At 32.0% G+C, this 21,080-nt stretch overlaps 2 protein-coding genes across 3 annotated transcripts; one reads left to right on the top strand and one right to left on the bottom strand.

Annotated features, from left to right (window-relative positions):
* Positions 1–3,483: 3,483 nt before the first annotated feature.
* On the bottom strand, positions 3,484–5,072 carry LOC142617239 (small ribosomal subunit protein eS17x). 2 transcript variants are annotated; one of them, XM_075790008.1, is made up of 2 exons: positions 4,933–5,072; positions 3,484–4,127 (listed from the first exon to the last, which is right to left on the bottom strand). In XM_075790008.1, the coding sequence occupies exon 2, from the start codon at positions 4,106–4,108 to the stop codon at positions 3,674–3,676; it is 435 nt and encodes a 144-aa protein (XP_075646123.1). In that variant the 5' UTR covers positions 4,109–4,127; positions 4,933–5,072; the 3' UTR covers positions 3,484–3,673. The 2 variants fall into 2 exon arrangements, with proteins under 2 accessions (XP_075646123.1, XP_075646124.1); XM_075790009.1 differs by having other exon boundaries at positions 3,484–4,121; positions 4,933–5,067.
* A 3,134-nt stretch (positions 5,073–8,206) lies between these two features.
* On the top strand, positions 8,207–10,898 carry LOC142616471 (uncharacterized). Its single transcript, XM_075789323.1, has 3 exons — positions 8,207–8,418; positions 8,685–9,118; positions 10,786–10,898. Exons 1-3 carry the CDS (start codon positions 8,207–8,209, stop codon positions 10,896–10,898), a joined length of 759 nt encoding a protein of 252 aa, XP_075645438.1.
* Positions 10,899–21,080: the final 10,182 nt, after the last annotated feature.

Raw genomic sequence — 21,080 nt, 5'->3', positions numbered from 1 at the left:
ATTAGTTTCAATACCTTGATGATATAAATTAATCCCTGTTTCATCTATTATTGCATTGGTAAATACATTTCAGATTTTGTTAGAATAAGCACTGAACTTCTTGAGATATAATTCATCAACTAATTGAGAAGCTTCTTAAGGTCGACACAGTTCAGGTACTCATCACAGCCCGCATAATAAGTGATGATCTATTGCGAAAAACAATTCATAGACGTTATCTACTTCATGTATTGAATGGTTGACCAACTCTTGTATCATTTTGTTAATAAATCAATGAGAGATCTCACTTGCTTAAACCCAAAAGCACTTGCATAATACCTTCGTTAGATCTTTTTCTACAGGGCCCTAAATACTTCAATCATTATAAAATTAGTATACTAAATTTATAAGAAAAAACCCCCTATGAAATTTCTTCTTATGTTATATATTACTTGTGTTTCAGGTTCATGTTTGTGGGAGTTCAAATAGTGCCTTAGCACCATACTGGAGCAAAAAGCTGGGGAAACGTAATTTCTGTTTCAAATGCAGTCTAGCTGTATCTAATGCATTGAAAAACATTGTAACATTTGTCTTCACCATTTTCTTCTTTTTAATTTTATTTTTTTTTTTAATTTATGGAATGGATGGGCATCATTTTCAAGTTATAAGTGGTACGTTTGATTATTATAGTTCCCCCAAATTGAAAACCAATCTTCATATGAAGATATATATAGGATTTATGACTCATCCCCTCGTTACATGACTATTAAATACACAAGGACTGAAAGTACTCATTATTGGAGTCCACCATACCAAACTGGTTTGGAGGTAAATTTTATCAATTCAAGTGTATCTTTTTTCTTTGACATAATCCTAACTCAGTAAATTATTTTTTGAGAACACCTTTTTTGTGAGTCCTAGCTTTGCAGACTCGATCCAACCATTTTGTTGTTAATCATCCTTATTGATTTTTAAAATATAGAAGCGCCTATACGCATTGCTGACATGCCTTCATACAGTAATGAAATCAATGGTAGTAAAAGAGCCACACGTAACCAGTGGTCACTAGTAGCAGCACCGGATAGCCTTCTTGTAGATAATAAGCAGAGTAAAAGGTTACATATAGATAACATTCCAATGTGCAGACTGAAGGTGTTATTTGGTCACTAGTAGCAGCACCGGATAGCCTTCTTGTAGATAATAGCAGAGTAAAAGGTTACATATAGATAACATTCCAATGTGCAGACTGAAGGTGTTATTTGATCCAACCGGATTGCCACAGCTTACTTATTTTCAGTTTATTCGATTTATTTGTCTTATGTACAACATTTTAAAATTTTATTTTTTTAACCAATTTGTTTTTACACCCAAGTCCTATCTAATCTAAAATGAGAGCTGATAGAAGTTATACAAGCTAATATTACCGAGACTAACACACCCATAGTTGTCAAAACGTGAATCATATCATGAATCGATTTTTTATTTTTCCGTATAATGTATTGTAAGATAAACAAATACTTAATAAAATTTATAAAAAATTATAGATATACATATATAATGAGTACATACATTATAAATTTTGAATATATTCAATTCATCACTTATGTAATAATATTTATCAAATTAACTAAAAAAATCAAACTAGTATGTGTTTATAACATACACATTCAAATTGTTTAAATTCAAAAGTGATAATATATTAAATCAAACTAGTATTTGTTTATAACATACACATTCAAATTGTTTAAATTCAAAAGTGATAATATATTATAAATGCCCCAAAAATTAATTTATTTTCATCATATTCATCATATTGGTTAATCAACCTCATCTAAGTTAATCTTGTTTATCATTTGCAAATTTATTTCTTCATTAAAATTTTCTTCCTCACCATTAACATTTACCGTCTCTTTTTGTTCTTATTTATTTTAATAATTAATAAAAAAATTCTTCTTGCCACTTTAGTTTCTTGGACTTATAACAATAATGAAAAAAAAATTATATTTTCAATTAATATCTTTTTCATAGTATAGAAAATAAATTTGTAAATATTAAAGTAAAGTGTAAGTGTGTAATATGCAGTCCAATTTTTGTAGAAGAAAGAGAGGGAGAAAAACTTATGAATATGTTATTTTATTAGGTTAAATTAAGTAACCTAATAATTTTGTATTTAAAACAAGTCTAACAACTTGTTAGATTCAAATAATGCGGCGTTTGGTACGGAATAATGTTTTAAGATTCTCAATAATATTTAAAGATTCTCATGTTTAGTTGCAAATCATGGTAAGGAATTAGATGCCAAGAGAATGTGAATTCCCCTCTCAGTAGGAATGTGGATTCCCTTTAAAACAGGTGGGAATCTAAATTCCCAAGCTTAAAGAAAATATATATTTTTTATTTATAAATTGACAATTTTAACCCTTTTTCATTATCATTTAAGCAATTAAGATAAAATATTAAACAAATTAATATGGATTAAACTCTTTTAAAATTATTATTAAGAATAAAAGCATTTTGAGAATTTATATAGTTATTTTTGTATTGTACCTATCATTTTAAAATGTTAGACTATAATTTTAATAAATTTTTCATAATTAATAGTTTATATTTGGTTTTTCATTATTTATTTAGAGCAATTTTTTTTTTTAAGAACTTGATAGTTCAAGTTCAAATCTAAGGATAGAATAGGAAAAATAAATAATTCATTTAAGATTCCTAAGAATAAACCAAATATTATCATCTCACATTTTTAGAAATCTTAAGATATTCCCAATTAAACCAAACATAGGAATAACTATATTCTTAATAATGTGATTTCTAGGAATCATATTCCTAGGAATCTGGATGCCAAGAGTAATGTAAATTCCCCGTACCAAACGTCACATAAAAGTACAAATTTTAACAAAAATCTCATTTTAAAGCATTTGCCTATGCATCATATGATATGTACAATTTTACGATACGATATGATTCATACAATATCCACACTGTATCATACAATTCATAACCACTTACGATACACCAATAAAATACAAAACTTTTTACACACGACACAATACAAATCATAGCGTATTGTATGATTCTGACAACTATGAACACAATTATGATAAAATAGCAATCCTAGCTCTTAAAGCACATAAAAATATGTCAATAACCTAGAAATTTCATCATCTCAGGGCCAGATGTGTCCGTAATAGAATAATGGAGCTATTCTTTTTTTTGATGAAATAATAATGGAGCTCTTCTAAGTTCCAAGAAGCTTAGGATCAACATAAAAATACATATAAACCGACAAGTTCATATAAACTAGTAGAAAACCAGTTAGGGAGGCCAAATGATTGTCACTCCCTCAGAATTGTATGTAATATGAGCACTGGTGAAAAAGTACACTATATTCCTCTCACTTCGGAAAAAGCACAAATTGAACCACATTAATTATCTCAAATGTGCATACACAAAATGATACCAATTGATAGCAAAGCCAAGCACAATTGCACATATCCATGAAACATAACAAGACTCAGAATCTCCATTAAATAAACTAGGGGTACCACATTCAAAGTTCACAAACAACCGTAAAATAAGATCTGCTTACTTTATCACTAGTACCAATATAAAAATTAACAAAAAAAAAGTACCCAATATTTCAATATCAGCTAAAATGTTTGGTTATCAAAACCACCACTGAGTTACCTCAGTATCTCCTAGGGCCACCAGCACCACCAGCACCCCGACCAAACACCTGGGCTGGAACAACAGGCTGTAGCTCAACTTCTTCAAGCCCGGGCATATCAGACATGCCAAGAGAAGCAAGCATGTCAAGGGTCTCCTTATCAACCTTAATCAGGTCAGTCTTAATGGCAGACTCTTCTGGCACAAAGTCCATACGGCGCTCACGCTCCTCTTCTTGTAGCTTCAATGAGATGCCTCTCACTGGACCCTTTTGAATCCTCTTCATCAGGTGGGTAGAGAATCCAGCAATCTTGTTACGGAGCCTCTTTGAGGGTATGATGGCAACCTCCACCAAGATCTTCTTGTTAGTGTGGAAGTCTAGGGTCATTTTCGAGTAGTACCTCTCGATGACCTGGCGGGAAGACTTCTTCACAGTCTTGGTGCGAACACGACCCATTTTAGAAAATTAGCTGTTCCTACAAAGACAATTATAGAAGATACTATAATTCCTTTTCTTACTTTCTCAAAGAAAATCTAGGTAACAAACAATGAAAATGAAATTACGACTAATATATCATTATGCTGATTCACATCGCCAAAATAAACAATTAGTTTATACACACCCCATCAACATTGATACAATTATTGTCAAAGAGACCATCTAGGATAAATGTAAACAAAAAACACTATCTGCAAATGTATGAAAAGAAAATGAGCTAATTACGCAATAATAAAAGCGATTCTCTTTAAAATCACACAAGTTCTCACTCTCAGTTTTATGTTGGCAAAACATCTATTCAAAGGCTGAATATTTAAAACACAAAACAAACTATTCATTGGTTTGTTTGCAAGGTAAAATGAGGAAAAAAAAAAAAACCCAGAAAAAATAAAACACTATGGATCTTAAATTTATCAACAAACAGCTAATATCAAATGAACCTTAAAATCATATAGCATAACAGGGATTCTACTATTGGGCACTAATACAACTAAGAAAACAAACAACAATCAAATTTACCTCTATTTCCAAAATCCCAAAACCCTTTTTTCTAATCTTTCAAGAGACAACTAAAGTTTGATTTTTGGTTCATACCCAATAAAGCATTTTTCCTTAGTAACACAAAAATTAAATTAAGTGACACAAATAACTAGTATCAATTTATGGGCCTATAAAAAAAAATATGATAGTATCATAATCTTCCATTTTTCCAGTTAGGTTCGAAACAACAAAAACATAAGATCAGGGAATTTTGTTGTTTCTACGTTTTGATGAGAACTCACCGGAAAGAGATGAAGAGCCGAAGGAGCCTCTGAGAAGGAGAGAGTGAGGAAAAGAGGCTGCGGCTGCCAAAGACGGGTTGGGGAAAACGAATGCCTATATGGGTTAAAGATATAAAGGAGAGAGACTAGATTTAGGGTTTCTCATGAATCCCCACACTGAGCTTTTATTGTCTGTGGATGCAGTCACGTGGACTTTACAATAAGAGCCAATCAATATTTGACATTTGGTGGCTCATATACTCTTTTTTTTTAACTTTTAGATTTATTCCACTTTTCAAGAGCATTCGCAAACCCAAAACTATCACCACCGCTGCCACCCAAAACTCCCACATCACCACCTAACCACAGCCACCAATTATTGCACAACCTAGAAAAACCCATCAAACGGATACCCCAGTCACCACCACCACAAACCGTACCCACCCATCATCAACCACCTTAAATTGAAACCCACTCACCCAGTGGCGGCGCCATGTTAAGGTCAGGACTATCCTGACTTGAAAAAAAAAAAAAAATATATATATATATACATATATAATAATTTAAATTTTTTTATTTGTCTACCCTTTATAAAATTTGGGAACACTTTCAGTTTTTTTTATGCCAATAAAATTAAATTTTGCTCCATTATTTGTTCTACTTTCAAGCAAAAAGAAAAAGCCCAAAAGAAATTTTGAACTAAAATCTGAAAAAAAAAAAAAAAAAAATTGTAACATAGCAAGCCCACCCCAAGGAAAAAAAGCTCAACATCAATTCTAAACAAAACTAACCCAAATGGATTCTCAAAAAAAAAATTGTTAAATTTTTATTAACTAAATACCGAATCGGGCCAACCCAAAAGGATTCTTAAAAAAAAAGAAAAAACCCAACCAAAACCTAATATGCGTCCGCTGATTGATCAAAATCATCAAATGGTAAAGCAAAACTGAAATCAGAAAATCCTAACTTAAACAAAAAAAACCTCATCAACAACCAAGCTCCAAGCACATCGGCGCGATAGTGCCTCCGCCTGGACCACCTCAAACTTGAGCAACAAAGCACATCGGGCCTCAAACTCGAGCAACAGTGATGGCGAGATCGAAGATCGAATCAGAGATTGCTTGGCTTGGCCTCGTCGCCTTGAGTCCCTGCCTTAACGTGCTGCCGCAGCGCTGCCCATTAGGCCTCAAGGTATTTCAGTTCTTTACTTCTCTCTCTTTTCTCTATCAGTCTATCTCATCTTACATCTTTGGCTTTGCTGTGCTTTGATCTAAAAGTGAGAGTGGAGCTCTCTCTCTCTCTCTCTCTCTCTCTCTCTTTGAACTGAAATGAGATTCTCTTTCTCTATTTGTTTCTCCATGTCTAATTACCTTTACTTTATAACTTTATTTGACATTTTGACTTTATTAGTTTGTGAGTTTGTAGTTTTGTGTATTGTGAATTTTGTGTGTTATGAATATTATATGTTTAATGTTTTGTGAAATGTTGATTGGCTCTTGTGACTCCTGTCTGTTGAGTGGGGGGTGGATGGGGGCAATGAGGCCGGGGGGTGGGATATTTAAATTGAGAAAATGGACTAGTAGAGGCAGTAAAGGCATGCAGAGGCAGTAAAGGCTAACTGACCAATACATTATAAAAGACAAAAAATTAAATTATGTTAGGCATTATGCAGTGGGTTGAGCTGTGAATAATGCACATGGGGTGTGTGCTATTGCACAGTGGAGTGTGTGCTAGACTGCTAGTAGTCAGTAAAGAAAAATAATAGAGCAACTAAACAACAATAATTAATAATTTAATTAATCAATACATTATAAAAGACAAACAAATTAAATTATGTTAGGCAGTGGGTTGAGTTGTGGATAATGCACAGTGGGGTGTGTGTTAAATTGTTAGTAGTCAGTAAAGAAAAATAATAAAACAAATAAAAAACAGTAATTAATAATTTTATTAATATTTTAAATGAACTTATTGTAGTTTTTTGTTTATTTTTTTCCTAGAATTATGGACAAATATTTGATAAGAAAACCTCGTGCCCAAGATTCATCTCCTGTGCAAGGTTCATTTCCTATGCAAGATTTATCTACATCTTCTAAGCAAATTCATGTTGACTTTAACTTAGAAAATCTTCCTTCAGATCCTGGGCTATGAGAAAATATATCATCTTATCATCCTAATAATCATGATGAAATAAGAAGATTATATTTACAAAAAGGCACTTGTCAACCTGTTCTCCAAAACCATGATTACTTTCTAATAGATTTTTCTGGAAAGCCCAATCGATTTAGATCCGAATGGTATGTAAATACAAACTGGTTGGAATATAGTATAAACAAGGATTCAATATTTTGTTTATATTGCTACCTATTTGGGCAAGATGTTGGTAAGTAAGGAGGAGGAAAGACTTTTGTAACGAAGGGATTCAAACTTTGGAATCAGAAAGATAAGTTATTATCCTATGTTGAAGGAGTTAATAGTGCTCATAACCAAGCTGTCAAGAAGAGTGGAGATCTAATGAAGGAAGAACAACATATAGAAAGTGTTTTGGTAAAGCAATCAAATAGAGATAAAATTGAATATCGAGTTCAATTAAATGCAATAGTTGATTGCATAAGATTCCTTTTATGCCGAGGATCAGCTTTTCATGGTCACGATGAATCTCAAGGTTCAAATGATAAAGGAAATTTCCTTAAGCTTCTACAATTTTTGGCGGATCACAATGAATCTATCAATGAAGTGTTGCAAAGAGCTCCGAAAAATTGCAAGCTTACCTACCATGAAATTCAAAAAGTCATTGTGAATGCAATTGCACGTGAAACATCTAAAGCCATCATCAAGGATCTTGACAATAGGTTCTTTTCAATATTAGTTGATGAGTCACGTGATATCTTATTGAAAGAGCAAATGACCCTCGTTCTTCATTATGTGAACAAAAAAGGAATTATTATAGAGCGGTTCCTTGGTATTGTACGTGTAGCAAAGACCACTGCTTTATTACTCAAATATGTATTGAATGTTTACTTTGTGAACATAATTTGAGTTTATCGAAACTACGTGGGCAAGGTTATGACGGGGCTAGTAATATGCAAGGTGATTTCAATGGTCTCAAAACTTTAATTTTGAGAGAGAATAAGTTAGCATTTTATGTCCATTATTTTGCTCATCAACTTCAATTGACACTTGTTGCCTTTGCTAAAAATCACATTAACATTGCTGAATTTTTTTTATGGGGTTAGTAACTGCTGTTGGAGGCTCTTGTAAAAGACGAGATGCTCTTTGAGATGCACAATTTGCCAAAATGAAAGAAGAATTAGAGAATGATGTGCGTAGAAGTGGGCAAGGTTTGAATCAAGAGATAAATCCTAAACATCCTAATGATACATGTTGGGGATCATATTGTGGGACTATTCTCAACTTGATTTTGATGTTCTCTACTGTTGTTGATGTACTTGAGGTTATTGAAGAAGATGGCATCTCAAACAAAAAAGTTGAAGCTCGATCTATTATGAGGTCAGTTCCATCTCTTGAATTTGTCTTTCCTCTACACTTGATGAAAAATATTTTAGTGATCACAAATGAGTTGTCAATAGCATTGCAAAAAAATAAAAAATAAAAAATCAAGATATAGTAAATGCTATGGATCTTGTTAAAGTGTTTAAGCAACGATTGTAAATGATGAGAGATGATAAATGAATATCTTTATTGACTGAAGTATCTTCATTTTGTACCACACATGATATTCTCATCTTGAACATGGATGAAATATTTGTAGTTAGTGGGAGGCCGCGACGCGACACCCAACAAAATACAAATTTACATCATTATCGTGTTGAGCTATTCTACATAGTCATAGATTTGCAACTTCAAGAGCTTAACAACCGTTTTTCAGAGGTGAATATCGATTTGCTACTTTGTATGGCTTGCTTGAACCCAAGTAATTCATTTGTGGCTTTTGATAAGGAAAATTTGATACGTCTAGCAAAGTTCTATCTATCTGATTTTCTTGGGACAGATATTTTGGCACTTGGCTCTCAACTTCAGAATTACATTTTTGATATGTGTAACAATGACTTGTTTTTAGAGCTTCAAGGAATTGGTGAACTTGATGAAAAGTTAGTGAAGACAGGGAAGCATGAGACTTATCCATTAGTCTATTTGGTTGTGAATTTAGTTTTGGCCCTTCTTGTCGCTATTGCAACAGTAGAAAGAAGTTTTTCCAAAATGAAATATATATATATATATATAGAATGAATTGCGCAATCAAATGGGAGATTAGTGGATGAATGATTGCTTGGTTGGGTACATTGAAAGAGATGTAGTTTGTAGCATTGATAATGAGACTATCATGCAACGCTTTCAAAATATGAAAACTCGTAGAAGACAATTGTAAATTTTATGCATTTACGTGTTTTTTGATTGTTGCTGTTGTCAATATATGAATTTCTCTTTTTATTAGATTGTGTAATTTATGCTTCTTAAGGAACACCTTGAGAAAAATTATTGGAACCGCCACTGCACTCACCCACCCACTTGCTACCACTGTAAACCCCAACCCACCACAAAAAAACCTAACCACTACCGTGATTACAACCTATACACCACCACCATAGTACCCATAAGCCAAAATCAAACCAATAGCCACCACAAAATTCAACCTTTCAAACCCAAATCAACCAAAGATCATGCACACAATAGGAAAAGAGAGATATTTTTGACCATAGCAAAAGAAGAAGAAAGGGAAGAGGAGGCAATCATCGTTGGTGGTGGTGCCACCGCATGTCTCCACTATCAGCAGTGGCTCTCCCTGAGTTTTGATCATTGATCTCGGCTAGATCCGATTGAGACAGAGCATGATGACAAAGAGAAGGGCGATGGAGAAAGGGAGAAAATGATATGGAGAAGAGATAGAAAGAAGATGAGAAGGAGAGAGGGAGAAGTGAAAGTGAGACATGAAGGGAGAGAGAAGCAAAAGATAGAGAAAAGAAGAATGAAAATAAATTAACATTTTTTTTATGGGTAAAATACTATTTTGGTCCCTAAACTTTTTCAAAAGTATGATTTTTCATCCCTAAATTTTAATATTTTCATTTTTCATTCCTAAATTATTAAAAAGTTTCCACATTTTGTCTCTAAACTATTGCAATTTTTTTATTTATGACCTTAAACTTTACTAAAAGTTTGACATGAAGGGAGAAGTGAAGTGAGACATGAAGGGAGATAGAAGCAAAAGACAGAGAAAAGAACAAAAGAAGGGACATTGGTCTCCCTTCTTCGTTGTCTCTCCCTCTTCTCTTAATCAAGATCATCAACAAAGCCACACCTCTATTTTTCTCAACCCATTAAACCCATAGCCACCACCAGAAAAAACCCAAAACCACCACAATCACTGCCACTCACAACTCCCACATCACCACCTAACCACAGCCACAACCACAGCCACCGATCATTGCACAACCTAGAAAAAACCCATCAAACGGATACCCACCACTAGCCACCACCATCAAAAATTGTATCCACCCACCATAAACCACCATCAATTAAAACCCACTCACCCACCCACTTACTACCACTGCAAACCCCAATCCACCACAAAAAAACTAACCGTTACCATAATTACAACCTATTCACCACCGCGATAGTGCCCATAAGCAAAAATTAAACCAATAACCACCACAAAATTCAACCTTTCAAACTCAAATCAACCAAAGATCATACACACAATAGGAAAAGAGAGATATTTTTGGCCATAGCAAAAAAAGAAAAAAAAAAAGATAGAAGAAAGGGAAGAGGAGGCAATCACCGTTGGTGGTGGCACCACTGCATGTCACCACTATCAGCGGTGGCTCTCCCTGAATTTTGATCATTAATCTTGGCTAGATCTGATTGAGACAAAGCATGATGACAAAGAGAAGGGCGACGAAGAAAGGGAGAAGATGATATGGAGAAGAGATAGAAAGAAGTTGAGAAGGAGAGTGGGAGAAGTGAAGTGAGACATGAAGGGAGAGAGAAGCAAAAGACAGAGAAAAGAAGAGATGAGAATAACCTAACATTTTTTTATGGGTAAAATACTATTTTGATCCCTAAATTTTACCAAAAGTTTGATTTTCATCTCTAAACTTTGAGAAGTTTATTTTTCGTCCCTAAATTATTAAAATTTTTCCACATTTCGTTCCTAAACTATTGAAAATGTTTTATTTATGACCTTAAACTTTACTAAAAGTTAGTTTTTCATCCCTAAACTATTGAACAAAATTCTTTTTTTATCCCTTTTTTTGTTTGTAAACTATTGAAAAAATTCTTTACAAAGTTTAGGAAAGGAAAATAAACTTTTAAAAATTTAGGGACGAAACACAAACTTTTGACAAAGTTAAAGGACCAAAATAGTATTTTTTTTATTATAAAATTTATCTACAATGAGCTAGAGATCATAGTTCATTGAAGCTAAGTGTAAAATCTTTTTAAATTTGAGAGCTTTGATGTTGTGGGTGTTTTTATTGTATTGGGGGGCTAAATTAGATTTTTAGTTATTTTAGCAACCTTAATGTAAATGCTCTAAGAATGTTCACATCTATCCGTGTATAATAGAAAAATGTGTAGAATTTACAAAGTTATACCTAAAATTGACTCACATCAGTCTGTGTATAATTGTGTAAATTTACAAGTTTTCTACAGTAACTGTATAAATTTATACTGACATTATTTATTTTATATTTAATTTTTTTATTCTTTATTTACATATTTCGAGGACGAAGGAAGAGATTGGATAGTAGTTGTTTTGTGTGAAGAAGGAGAAAGAATTTAAAAATAAAAAAATTGATATTTTAATGAAATGTAGTGAGAAATAGATAATTTGATACGAGGTGTTTTTAAAAGTAAATATGTAAAATAGAAAAAGTAGGTTCTTATGTTAAAATAAAAAGATTTTTGCATGAGTTGATGCGAATGCTCTAATGTTTGGTATTGTTTTCATTATTTTTTATTTTTTTATGAAGTACTGTTTTCACTTTAATCCTTAATGCTTCAAAAGTTTAATTTTGAAACTTAACAACTTTTGGTTCCATATTCAAAAAGATTCTATGGTCTATTTTTATTTGTGGTCTCACCTTTAATTACCAAATGGGTGTTTAGTCACCCTTAAAATATTAGTGTTACTTATCTCATAAGAGCACTCACATGACGCATCAGCTATAGAAAAATGAATTAAGGGCTAAATTATACTCAACTAACCCCAAAAGTCATCCACATTAGTCTTTGTATATATTATACAAAATGCATTTTTGTTATAGTACTTGTACAAATATATACAGGCACTGATATTCTGCATGATTTTTTTTTTATGTCTTTGCATTTTCTAAGGATGAAGAGCGAGATTGAATAATGATTGTGATGTATGAAGATAGATAAAAACCATTAAAAAATAATAGCGTTTGACAATAACTTTGGTTGCAACCAAAGTGTAATATCCCAACCAATTTGCTTGATTATTTGTTATGGATTTACATATATATCATTCTTTTAATTACGTGAGGTGCTTAAGACTTTAATATTTTGAAGCATTAGGAAAAAATTATAAAGCTAAAGGTAAAGATGTAATTTTAATAAGGTTGGGCTAATTGAGAATTTAGGAAAATGAAGACCAATTTGTCATTTGAAATTTAAATACTTAAGGGTATATGTTTAAATTTCTTTAATTAGTTGCTTTTTTTTAGAATATAAAGTATAATACAGGTGGTAATTAGAAATTTTCAGCTTTTAAAGGGTGAGTCACCATCCCTTCACCCCTTTTTGTAGACATGGTCCACTATGGTTTGTGAAAAAACTCTTCCTTGAGCCTTAGGCCTTTGCGATCCACTTCTAAATGTTGAGTTTCCATTATTAGGATTATTGCGGATAATCTTTTATGAAGTGACCAGACTTCCCATAGCAGAAACAAGCATGATTAGCAACACGACATTCTCCAGGATGAATCTTTCCACACTTTAAACATTTCTCTAATGCCTTTGGTGGATACTGAAAAGGAGTTGTCTTTATGGAGGAGTTAGGAGAGAATTTTCCTTACAAGGCTGGTTGGACCTAGTAGTTTTGCCTCTACCTTGTTCCATAGTGGACATGATTCTAGCCAATTCTTGAATGTCCTTTTCCACAACTTCAGCAAGTGTTACAAAAATTCTTATAGTCTTGAATTTGAGAAGTAGTTAAACATTCTCTGATTTTGAAATTCATCCCTTTACGAAACTTCTTAACTGTTAGAGCTTCGGTAGTAACAAGGTGGGGACCAAAGCAAGATAATTCTGTGAATTTTGCTTCATGCTAAGAAAGACCCACACTTCCTTGAGTAAGTCCATCAATTACAAGGCTAGTTGGACTTAGTTGTTTTGCCTCTACCTTATTCCATAGCGGTTCTAAATCTAGCAAATTCTTGAATGTATAAACCTTACACTCTCAAGATTCGTGAAGAAAAATGTCCACAAATCAAAAAGTTATGTTTGTTAAATATACAGAATTGTGTATATGGAACATATAAATTGTGTACATTCATTGAAAAATTGTGTACGTTGAATATATAAAATTTTGTACATTTTTAAAAAAAGCTTGGCTATTGAATGTACAAACCTTGCACTCTAATTTGTGAAGAAATTAGATAAATTACAACATGAAAATAAAAAGAGAGTTGGAAGGATTGCATCTTGTTGTCATCCACAATTTTCCTCATTTTCATTGTGCCAAAAAGATGATAATGGAAATATATTAGTGCCTATGGGTTCAATGGAATTGAACCATAGACATAAATCCTTAAAAATGCAATTCTAAGGAAAGGTTTTGATAATAGTTTAATTTTGCATATTTATATCATTATTAGAAAGCATTATCATACATATTTTTAGTTAATTCATGCATTTTATAGTTGGTTTTGGAATAATGCTTAATAATCAATTTTGTGCTTAATTGAATTTTAATGAGTGAATTTGTCTTTTTGTAGGATAATGAAATTAAATAAGTGGATTTGAGCAAAGAAGAATGCTAATGGATTTTACTTTTACAAGGTCCATGATAAAGTCAAAGAAGGCCAACCCAATCAAATTCGAGTCCAATTGGAGCAAGTAATCAAAGGAAATTTGTATCAAATCCAAGTCCAATTCGGATTAAGATTTCAGCCTGCGCACCACTTAGTATTTGGAGCATAACCTTTGGCTAAGATATCCAATTGAGATGATTCAAGTTGGGCTCGAAATTTAACTTAAAGGGCTACAAGTTTTTAGTTTACCAAAAGTCCGAACTCTGAAGTTAAATGGGCTGAAAATGTCGGTTAAGTAAAGCCTAAAAACCTGAGATATTCTCCAAATGAGATTTCAACTTGTAATAGGATTCTTTGACCTATTTAAGGACTCTTTAGGGCAAAATTCAGGAGAGAGTTGTTGTAGAACATAATTTAGGTTTTCTTAAAGTTTCTTTACAGTTTTTTTACAGTTTTTAGAGTTTTATTTGTGTTATGGCTTGCTAGAAGCCTTGTTAAGGCAAGGGGTAAAACCCAATCATTTATTGGTATGTTCTTAACAATTATTTATTGGTTTTAATACTTATATTTTTATGTTTTTGATTGTTTTACTCATCTAGAAAAGTGTTTAGTTCTATATAATCCTTTGATTTATCATAGATTCCGAGCACGTTAAATGCTTAACATTCTCTACGAACTAATTCACTAGTTTTGTTTTGCCAAAAATCAATCAATTTCATAAAATTACCTTAGACAATTAATTCTTGAGTTCTTATTGTTAAATTATCTGACTAAGACCATTCTTCATATAAATTTTAGTTGAGTTATAAAATAAATATTGTTCGGACTACTAATAGATGTGTTGTGTGTGGATCTCTAAACCTTAGCACCTTAATATATTGCTATTTTCTCTCAATTTAAATTAACTTTACTAAATCATAAAAAATCTCTTCAATTAATATTTTATTATTTTAGTTTGATTCTCTTGTAGTTTGTTAATCAATTCATTTTTCCTTGGGCATTTGACCTCGGACTTACCAAGTTATTATTTCATGACAATCCCGCACTTGGGAGCATTATTTAAATCGCAGCAAGTCTTTTGAAATAACAATGCATGGACAAGTTCTAAAAAGAAATTCTTTTTTTTTTGAAAACGTTAATCCAATTATTTTTCAAAGAAACGTTTGGAAGATCACAATTTTTTGAAAGATTTTTTTTTGAGAAGAGGTGGTTTTAAAAAAAAAAAACTACTTTCAACATTTTTGGAAGAAGAGATTTCTTTTGAACAAAAAAAATTAGCAAAAGAAAATAAGTTTCATTTTTTATAAAATTTATTTTTTGGAAAATGTCAATTTCTAAGGGAAACCGATTTTTTTTTTTTTTTGGGGGAGAAATTGAGGTTTTCTAAAAAGATTTTTTTTTTTTGGTAAAGAAAAACATTAATTTTAAGAAGACTAAAGAAAAGGGAGTTTTAAAAAGATTCATGGGTTATTTTCTTTAGGAAAAAGGGTATAGCTTTTAAAAGATCACATGATTTTGTTTGAGAAAAAGATTGGGAGGAAAAAGCTTTATTTTGGAAAATATTTTTACAAAAGTAGGGGATTGGAAAACGCTCTTTTGTTATTAAAAAAAATATTCATGGGTTTTCTTTTTGAAAAGATTTGAACAAAAATTTCCCATGACTTTGAAGAAAAAGAAATATTCTTTTTACAACTTTGCTCATTCAAAAGATTTCCCTCAACATATTTTGAAAAGAAGAAATTTCCAACGTGGTAAAGGAAAACATTTTTTTGAAAGCTTTATTATTATTATTTTTTTGGAAAATTGCCTCAATTTCGGATTAAAAGAAAAGGAAAAAAAATATTTTTGAAAACATTTTCAATGGAAAGAGAACATTTTTAATAAAAAAGAGTTTAGAGAAGGATTTTCAAGAAAAGGCTTTATTTTTTAAAACAATTTTTGAGAGAGAGAAGAAAACTCTTTTTTTTTTTTGAAAAATCATTTCCTTAGAAAAGTATATTAAAGAATTTGTTTACCCAAGCAATTAATTTATGACAATATTATTGATGAGAAAAAGTAAAGAGCAACAATAGTATAGTGCTATAAATTTAAAGACAAGTAAATAAGTGCAAGAAAATAAAATTGTTAGGAAATTTAAATGACAAATAAATGTAAAGTGTTGAAATTTAAATGACAATAAAAGTAAAGATTCATTAAAAAAAGTTTTTTTTTTTAGAGATCTCTCTTAAATAAGTTTTAATCTCTTTCAAGTCTTATGGGTCCTTCATCAAAAAGAGATAGGAGTTTTAAGCCATCAACCATCCTTAAGACAACATACCTATACTGTACTTTACTTAAGGTTTAAAATTTATTTATAAGGGATAGATAGAAAATCTTTTTCTTAGGTGATGAGATAGTCTCTCTCTCTCTCTCTCTCTCTCTCTCTCTCTCTCTCTCTCTCTCTCTCTCTCTCTCTATATATATATATATATATATATAGAACAAGGGAAATAAAAATTGCAATAGATAAAAGGGGAATGGGGATTAGCAAATATTAAATTGGATGACGTTAAAGTAAAGGGGAAGGGGGGTAACATTAAAATAAATGGATAACAATATGTGAGCAAGAACATAAAAGGTTTCTAGATGCTTAGAAGAAATAAGATTTCTTCCCCTCAGGGTACTTTCTATATTAGGCCTAGGTGATGGTTCAATACCCATCTAGGAACATAACAATAACATCACAATCAACAACAAATAATATAAGCATTAAGAAAAAGAGAGATAAATATACACAATCATAACAATAAAGCGCTGGGAATTTAAAGCGACAAAGTAAAGAGACAAAGTAAACAAATGGAAATTCATATATAAAAATGGATGATGTTTACATAGGAAGAAGTAGAGAGAAATGCGATTGGTATAGTTATTAAAAAGAATAAGAATTTGGTAAGGATGGGGTGTAAAACCCATGTTTTACACGTCCAATAATAGATTGCCGTATCAACTTTTTACTTAATAAGAAATACATCTTACCACACCTAATAACATCTCAATTAACTCTCACTTTGTACATAACACCACTAAGGCATGAGATAATGTATATGTGGTTGGATCTGTACCTTGCACGTGGAATGGCTATGAGCAAAGGTAGAGGAAGTGTTGGCTCCTATTCTTGGTCCATGCAAAGGCATGACTGCCTTGGGAAGGAAGTAAGATATGCACCTGTCATAGTACTTAAGCACTCACAAAAAGGGAGATAGTGACTTTCTAAGGTCAAAGTTATGAGGACACCCTTTATTGGTTGAATACATGCTGGACCATTTCTGAGACACGTGCACCACTCACAATGCTTCTAATGTCCTTCTCAATGTCTAGGACTGGTTTCCCAATTAGAGGCAAAGTCACCTACCCATGGGTCCCAGTGCCACGTTGGTGCAAGTTTTATCCTCTATACTCAACAGATAATATCACAGCTGTGGAAGGGTCCAGAGAAATGATGGCTTGACACCTGTCTTGTACTCAGCCATATTCCTCAGATTATAAGAGGAACATGTAGCTGTATTTTGAGGGTAAGAACCCAAGTAGATATTTGTAGAAGTGAGTAGAAAGTTGGTAGGATAGAACAACCTTATTGTACAAGATTGACCTTTTTTTCACACATAATACGATCTAAACAGAGCAAGAACATTCCATTCTTGCTCAAATCGTGGTTTTTCATCAATTTTTTAGGGTTTTTCACGTACATCTTGTGTCTTTTTCATGTCCTATCATCACTTTTTTTTTTTCAAGTGTCATGTTGAAGCTGACATCTTTTTAAGCTTTTATATGTTGATGTACTGTTAAATAACTTATTTTAGTTCCTTTCATAAGCTCAAATCTAACTTACACGTACACACTTTCACCAACATCTTCAATTTCATAACAAACTTAAACCCAAATCCCATTGTTTCCTAACCAAAAAAAAAAAAAAAAAAAAACTGAAATCTCATTGTTTTAGGAGAGGTTCTACGTCTATAATATTTTTACAACAAATTATAAATGGTTAGTTGTTATTGGTTCAAATTTGAATCTAACACTAAGATTACTTTTTTGCCCCAACAATAACAACTAGTAAAAATTTACCACTTAGGATTTGTTGTGAAAGTGTTGTAAAAATATTTTGGACATAGCATTTTTCATGTTTCAACAACATCGTGACAGAGAAACAAGAGAACAAGAGACATATCAAAATCTGACACCATCCTTAAATTGTTGCAAATGCAACAGTCCCCAAAGGTTTCAAAAAATCCTTGCACGCGTCCCGCCATTTCCACCAAAATCGTCCACTCTTGTGCTGTCTCGGTTTCTAGCTCCTTGTCCTACGCACAACTTCTCTTCAATCACATTGATAATCCTCAAACACAAGCTTGGAATTCCATTATCAGAAGCTTTACTATAATGACATGCTTTCTTCTTTGGTTTCTCGCCCTGACACTTTTACTTTCTCTTTTGTGCTCAAGGTCTGCGAGAGAGTTAAGGCCAAGAGAAAGTGCAGAGGAGGGAGATGAGATTTTAGGGACTTTTTTCGCATCTTGTTAGAAACATGAAATATGGCATTTTTGAGATGTTATTAGGTGTATTAGGATGTATTTATTTTACAATGAGTTTTAAGTAAAAAATTGATGTGGCATGTCTTTATTGGCTGGTGTAAACCAAAGGGTTTACATCAAGTCTTTATTGAATTTATTCCCTATTAAAAAACTATCCCATCCCTACATCTTACCCACAAAGACTACAAATAAGACGAGGGAGGCTGAATTTTTGTGGTGGATTTCCTAACGAGAGGAGAGAGAAATATTTTTTCAAAATTTTCTAGGGTTTTTTTTTTATAGCTTTTTCTAGTATTTTTCTATCCTTTTTTTTTCTATTTTTTTTCTCCCAAAAACTTCTTACTTGTTACAAAAAATGGAGGGTATTTATAGAGATTCCAAAAATATTGGAGGCTATGTGATGGTGTACCAATGTGATGGTGTTTTGGTACACCATCATATAGCCTTCCACTTTTACACCTAAGTTGGCTATTTCGTCTTCTTCCCAATTTCTGGTCTGATATTTGTGCGATTATTTGGAGGTATTTCCGAGCTCCATTTTCTTCAAACTTTATATCTATAGAAAGCTCTGGATGTCTAGTTTCCATGGGTTCTAACTTTGTGAGATTTGGAGCTACGATCATCAAGATATCGCGTACAGAAGGGAGGTGATGCAGTGTAGGAAATTCTGTGACATGTTTCCTTAAACAATTTATTCATTCCAATCCATAGCAAATATCATCGAGCTCTTTTTGTGAGAGGTGGTCGAGACCTCATACTTCAAGCTAGTTCAACCAGATCGCTTTGTTTCTTGCCCAAACAGTATAGTTTTTTGCACAAAGTTAGTCCAAAAAACATCTTGTTTAACCTTAAAAAAGTGAAGTTTTTAATTAGAGTTTTGGTATTTTGTTGATATCTCATCAATTTTAACACTGATTTTTGCCTGTGAACTATTTTTTCAAAAGGAAAAATATGACCTACGAGACAATCCAAAATTCAACTCAATCGGATTGGATCAAAAAGTCAACCTTTTGACCATACCCGGTTAGGGTTTTTGGTCTTAATTTCTATCAAATGATTTTTAAATGTTGTGACCCTTTGATCCACTATCCGATCATGTTGTGTTTATTTGTTACCCTTTTTTGGCTTTGAAATTTGCAATTTACCCCTTTTTTGTTTTTTTTTTCCTTCAGATTTTGGCATTTGTTTTGATGTATGAATCGAGGTCAGACAAAATATATTATTGACACTTTTGTCTTCTCAAAATTGGTATATTTGCAAAAACGATTTTCTTAAAAGTAAACTTTAAGTGCCCTAGAATTTTCAAGAGTCCCCCGTTTTTTTTTTTAAATGGCACTTCTTTTTTCAAAATAAATTCTCTTCAAAAACCTTTTTTTTTTTTAAAAAAATGAAAATTTGTTTCCTATTTCAAAATTTGCTTGTTCAAAGGAAATCTTTTCTTTCACAAAAAAAAAAAAAAATGATGAAACTAGTTTTGTAAAACTTTCTCCTTTTATAAAAAATAGTAAGACTTTTTCTCATTAAAAAAAATGCTCTTCCCAAAACTTTCCTTTCCAAATTAAAAAATAAAAAACTTTTTCAAAAAAAAAAAATTCTTTTACAAAATATGTGAATTTACTAAAGAATAACCCTTTTCAAAATAATTCATGCATTGTTGTTTAAAACTTTTTCTTAGGATTGTATCTTTAGAGATTTGTGCCTATGGTTCAATTTCATTAAACCCATAGGCACCAATCAAGCTTACATTGTCCCTCCTCTTTTTTGGCACTAACAAATTTCCATTGTGTTCTGTTTTTGCATGATAAAATTAGAAAATGTGGTAAATAACAACAAGGTACTATTTGTCCAACCCCCTTGCTCTTTTATTTTTACGTTGTCATGTATTTGTTTAATATGTAATATACACATGTTAACTATATAGTAAATAAATATTCAGTTGCTATTGTATATATTATTTCTTATAACGTGGTAAAAATTTCTCACATGCTATGTATATTTACATCTCACATGTTTTGCTTGTAAATAAATCCTTGAAATATATATTTACATGATATGTTATACGCAAATAAATACTCACATGGATATATATGTGTGTGTGTATTGTTTGAAGAGAACCTAAAAAAAATGCCAAGGATCTTATTTCTTCACTTAAAAGATAACGTTATAAATAAATTAAAATTAGTTACTATCCTTTGGATAGGCGTTGTGGAAGTGTTAAGCACCCCACACGTAACCAAACTTTCGAGTCCAAGATTTTTGGTTCGAGACTTTTGGTTTCCCTTAATTAATAAACCCTTAAAGTTAGTTTAGTTAATTAGGTAACTTAAAATGAATTAGACAATTAGGTGATCACACCTAATACAAACTCAATGGTTGGTAACAACTCCTAAAATATAAATAAGAAAAAGGGACTCACACACACACCTCATCCTAGAAATACATGCAGATAAAAAGTCATGTCACTAAGGACCCAATGTATGACCAAACCTAAAAATCTAATTTTTGAGGGCATCCATAGGTGGTTATTGTGGTGGCTGGCTAGCTGCCGTTCGATGATTGGGTGTTGGCATGTTTTGGGTTGTCAT

This window comes from Castanea sativa, chromosome 11, assembly GCF_040712315.1.
Source record: "Castanea sativa cultivar Marrone di Chiusa Pesio chromosome 11, ASM4071231v1".
Classification (NCBI taxonomy): Eukaryota; Viridiplantae; Streptophyta; class Magnoliopsida; order Fagales; family Fagaceae; genus Castanea; species Castanea sativa.
Note: the sequence above shows the minus strand (reverse complement) of the source record. Positions and strands in the feature narration are given on the sequence as shown.

Excerpts from the sequence above, each read along its gene's own strand:
- LOC142617239 (XM_075790008.1), bottom strand. The coding sequence starts at position 4,108 with ATGGGTCGTGTTCGCACCAAGACTGTGAAGAAGTCTTCCCGCCAGGTC.
- LOC142616471 (XM_075789323.1), top strand. The coding sequence starts at position 8,207 with ATGAAAGAAGAATTAGAGAATGATGTGCGTAGAAGTGGGCAAGGTTTG. Across the intron at positions 8,419-8,684 it reads GAAGCTCGATCTATTATGAG|TGGGAGGCCGCGACGCGACA; the intron begins GTCAGTTCCATC and ends ATTTGTAGTTAG. Across the intron at positions 9,119-10,785 it reads TATTGCAACAGTAGAAAGAA|ATCTGATTGAGACAAAGCAT; the intron begins GTTTTTCCAAAA and ends AATCTTGGCTAG.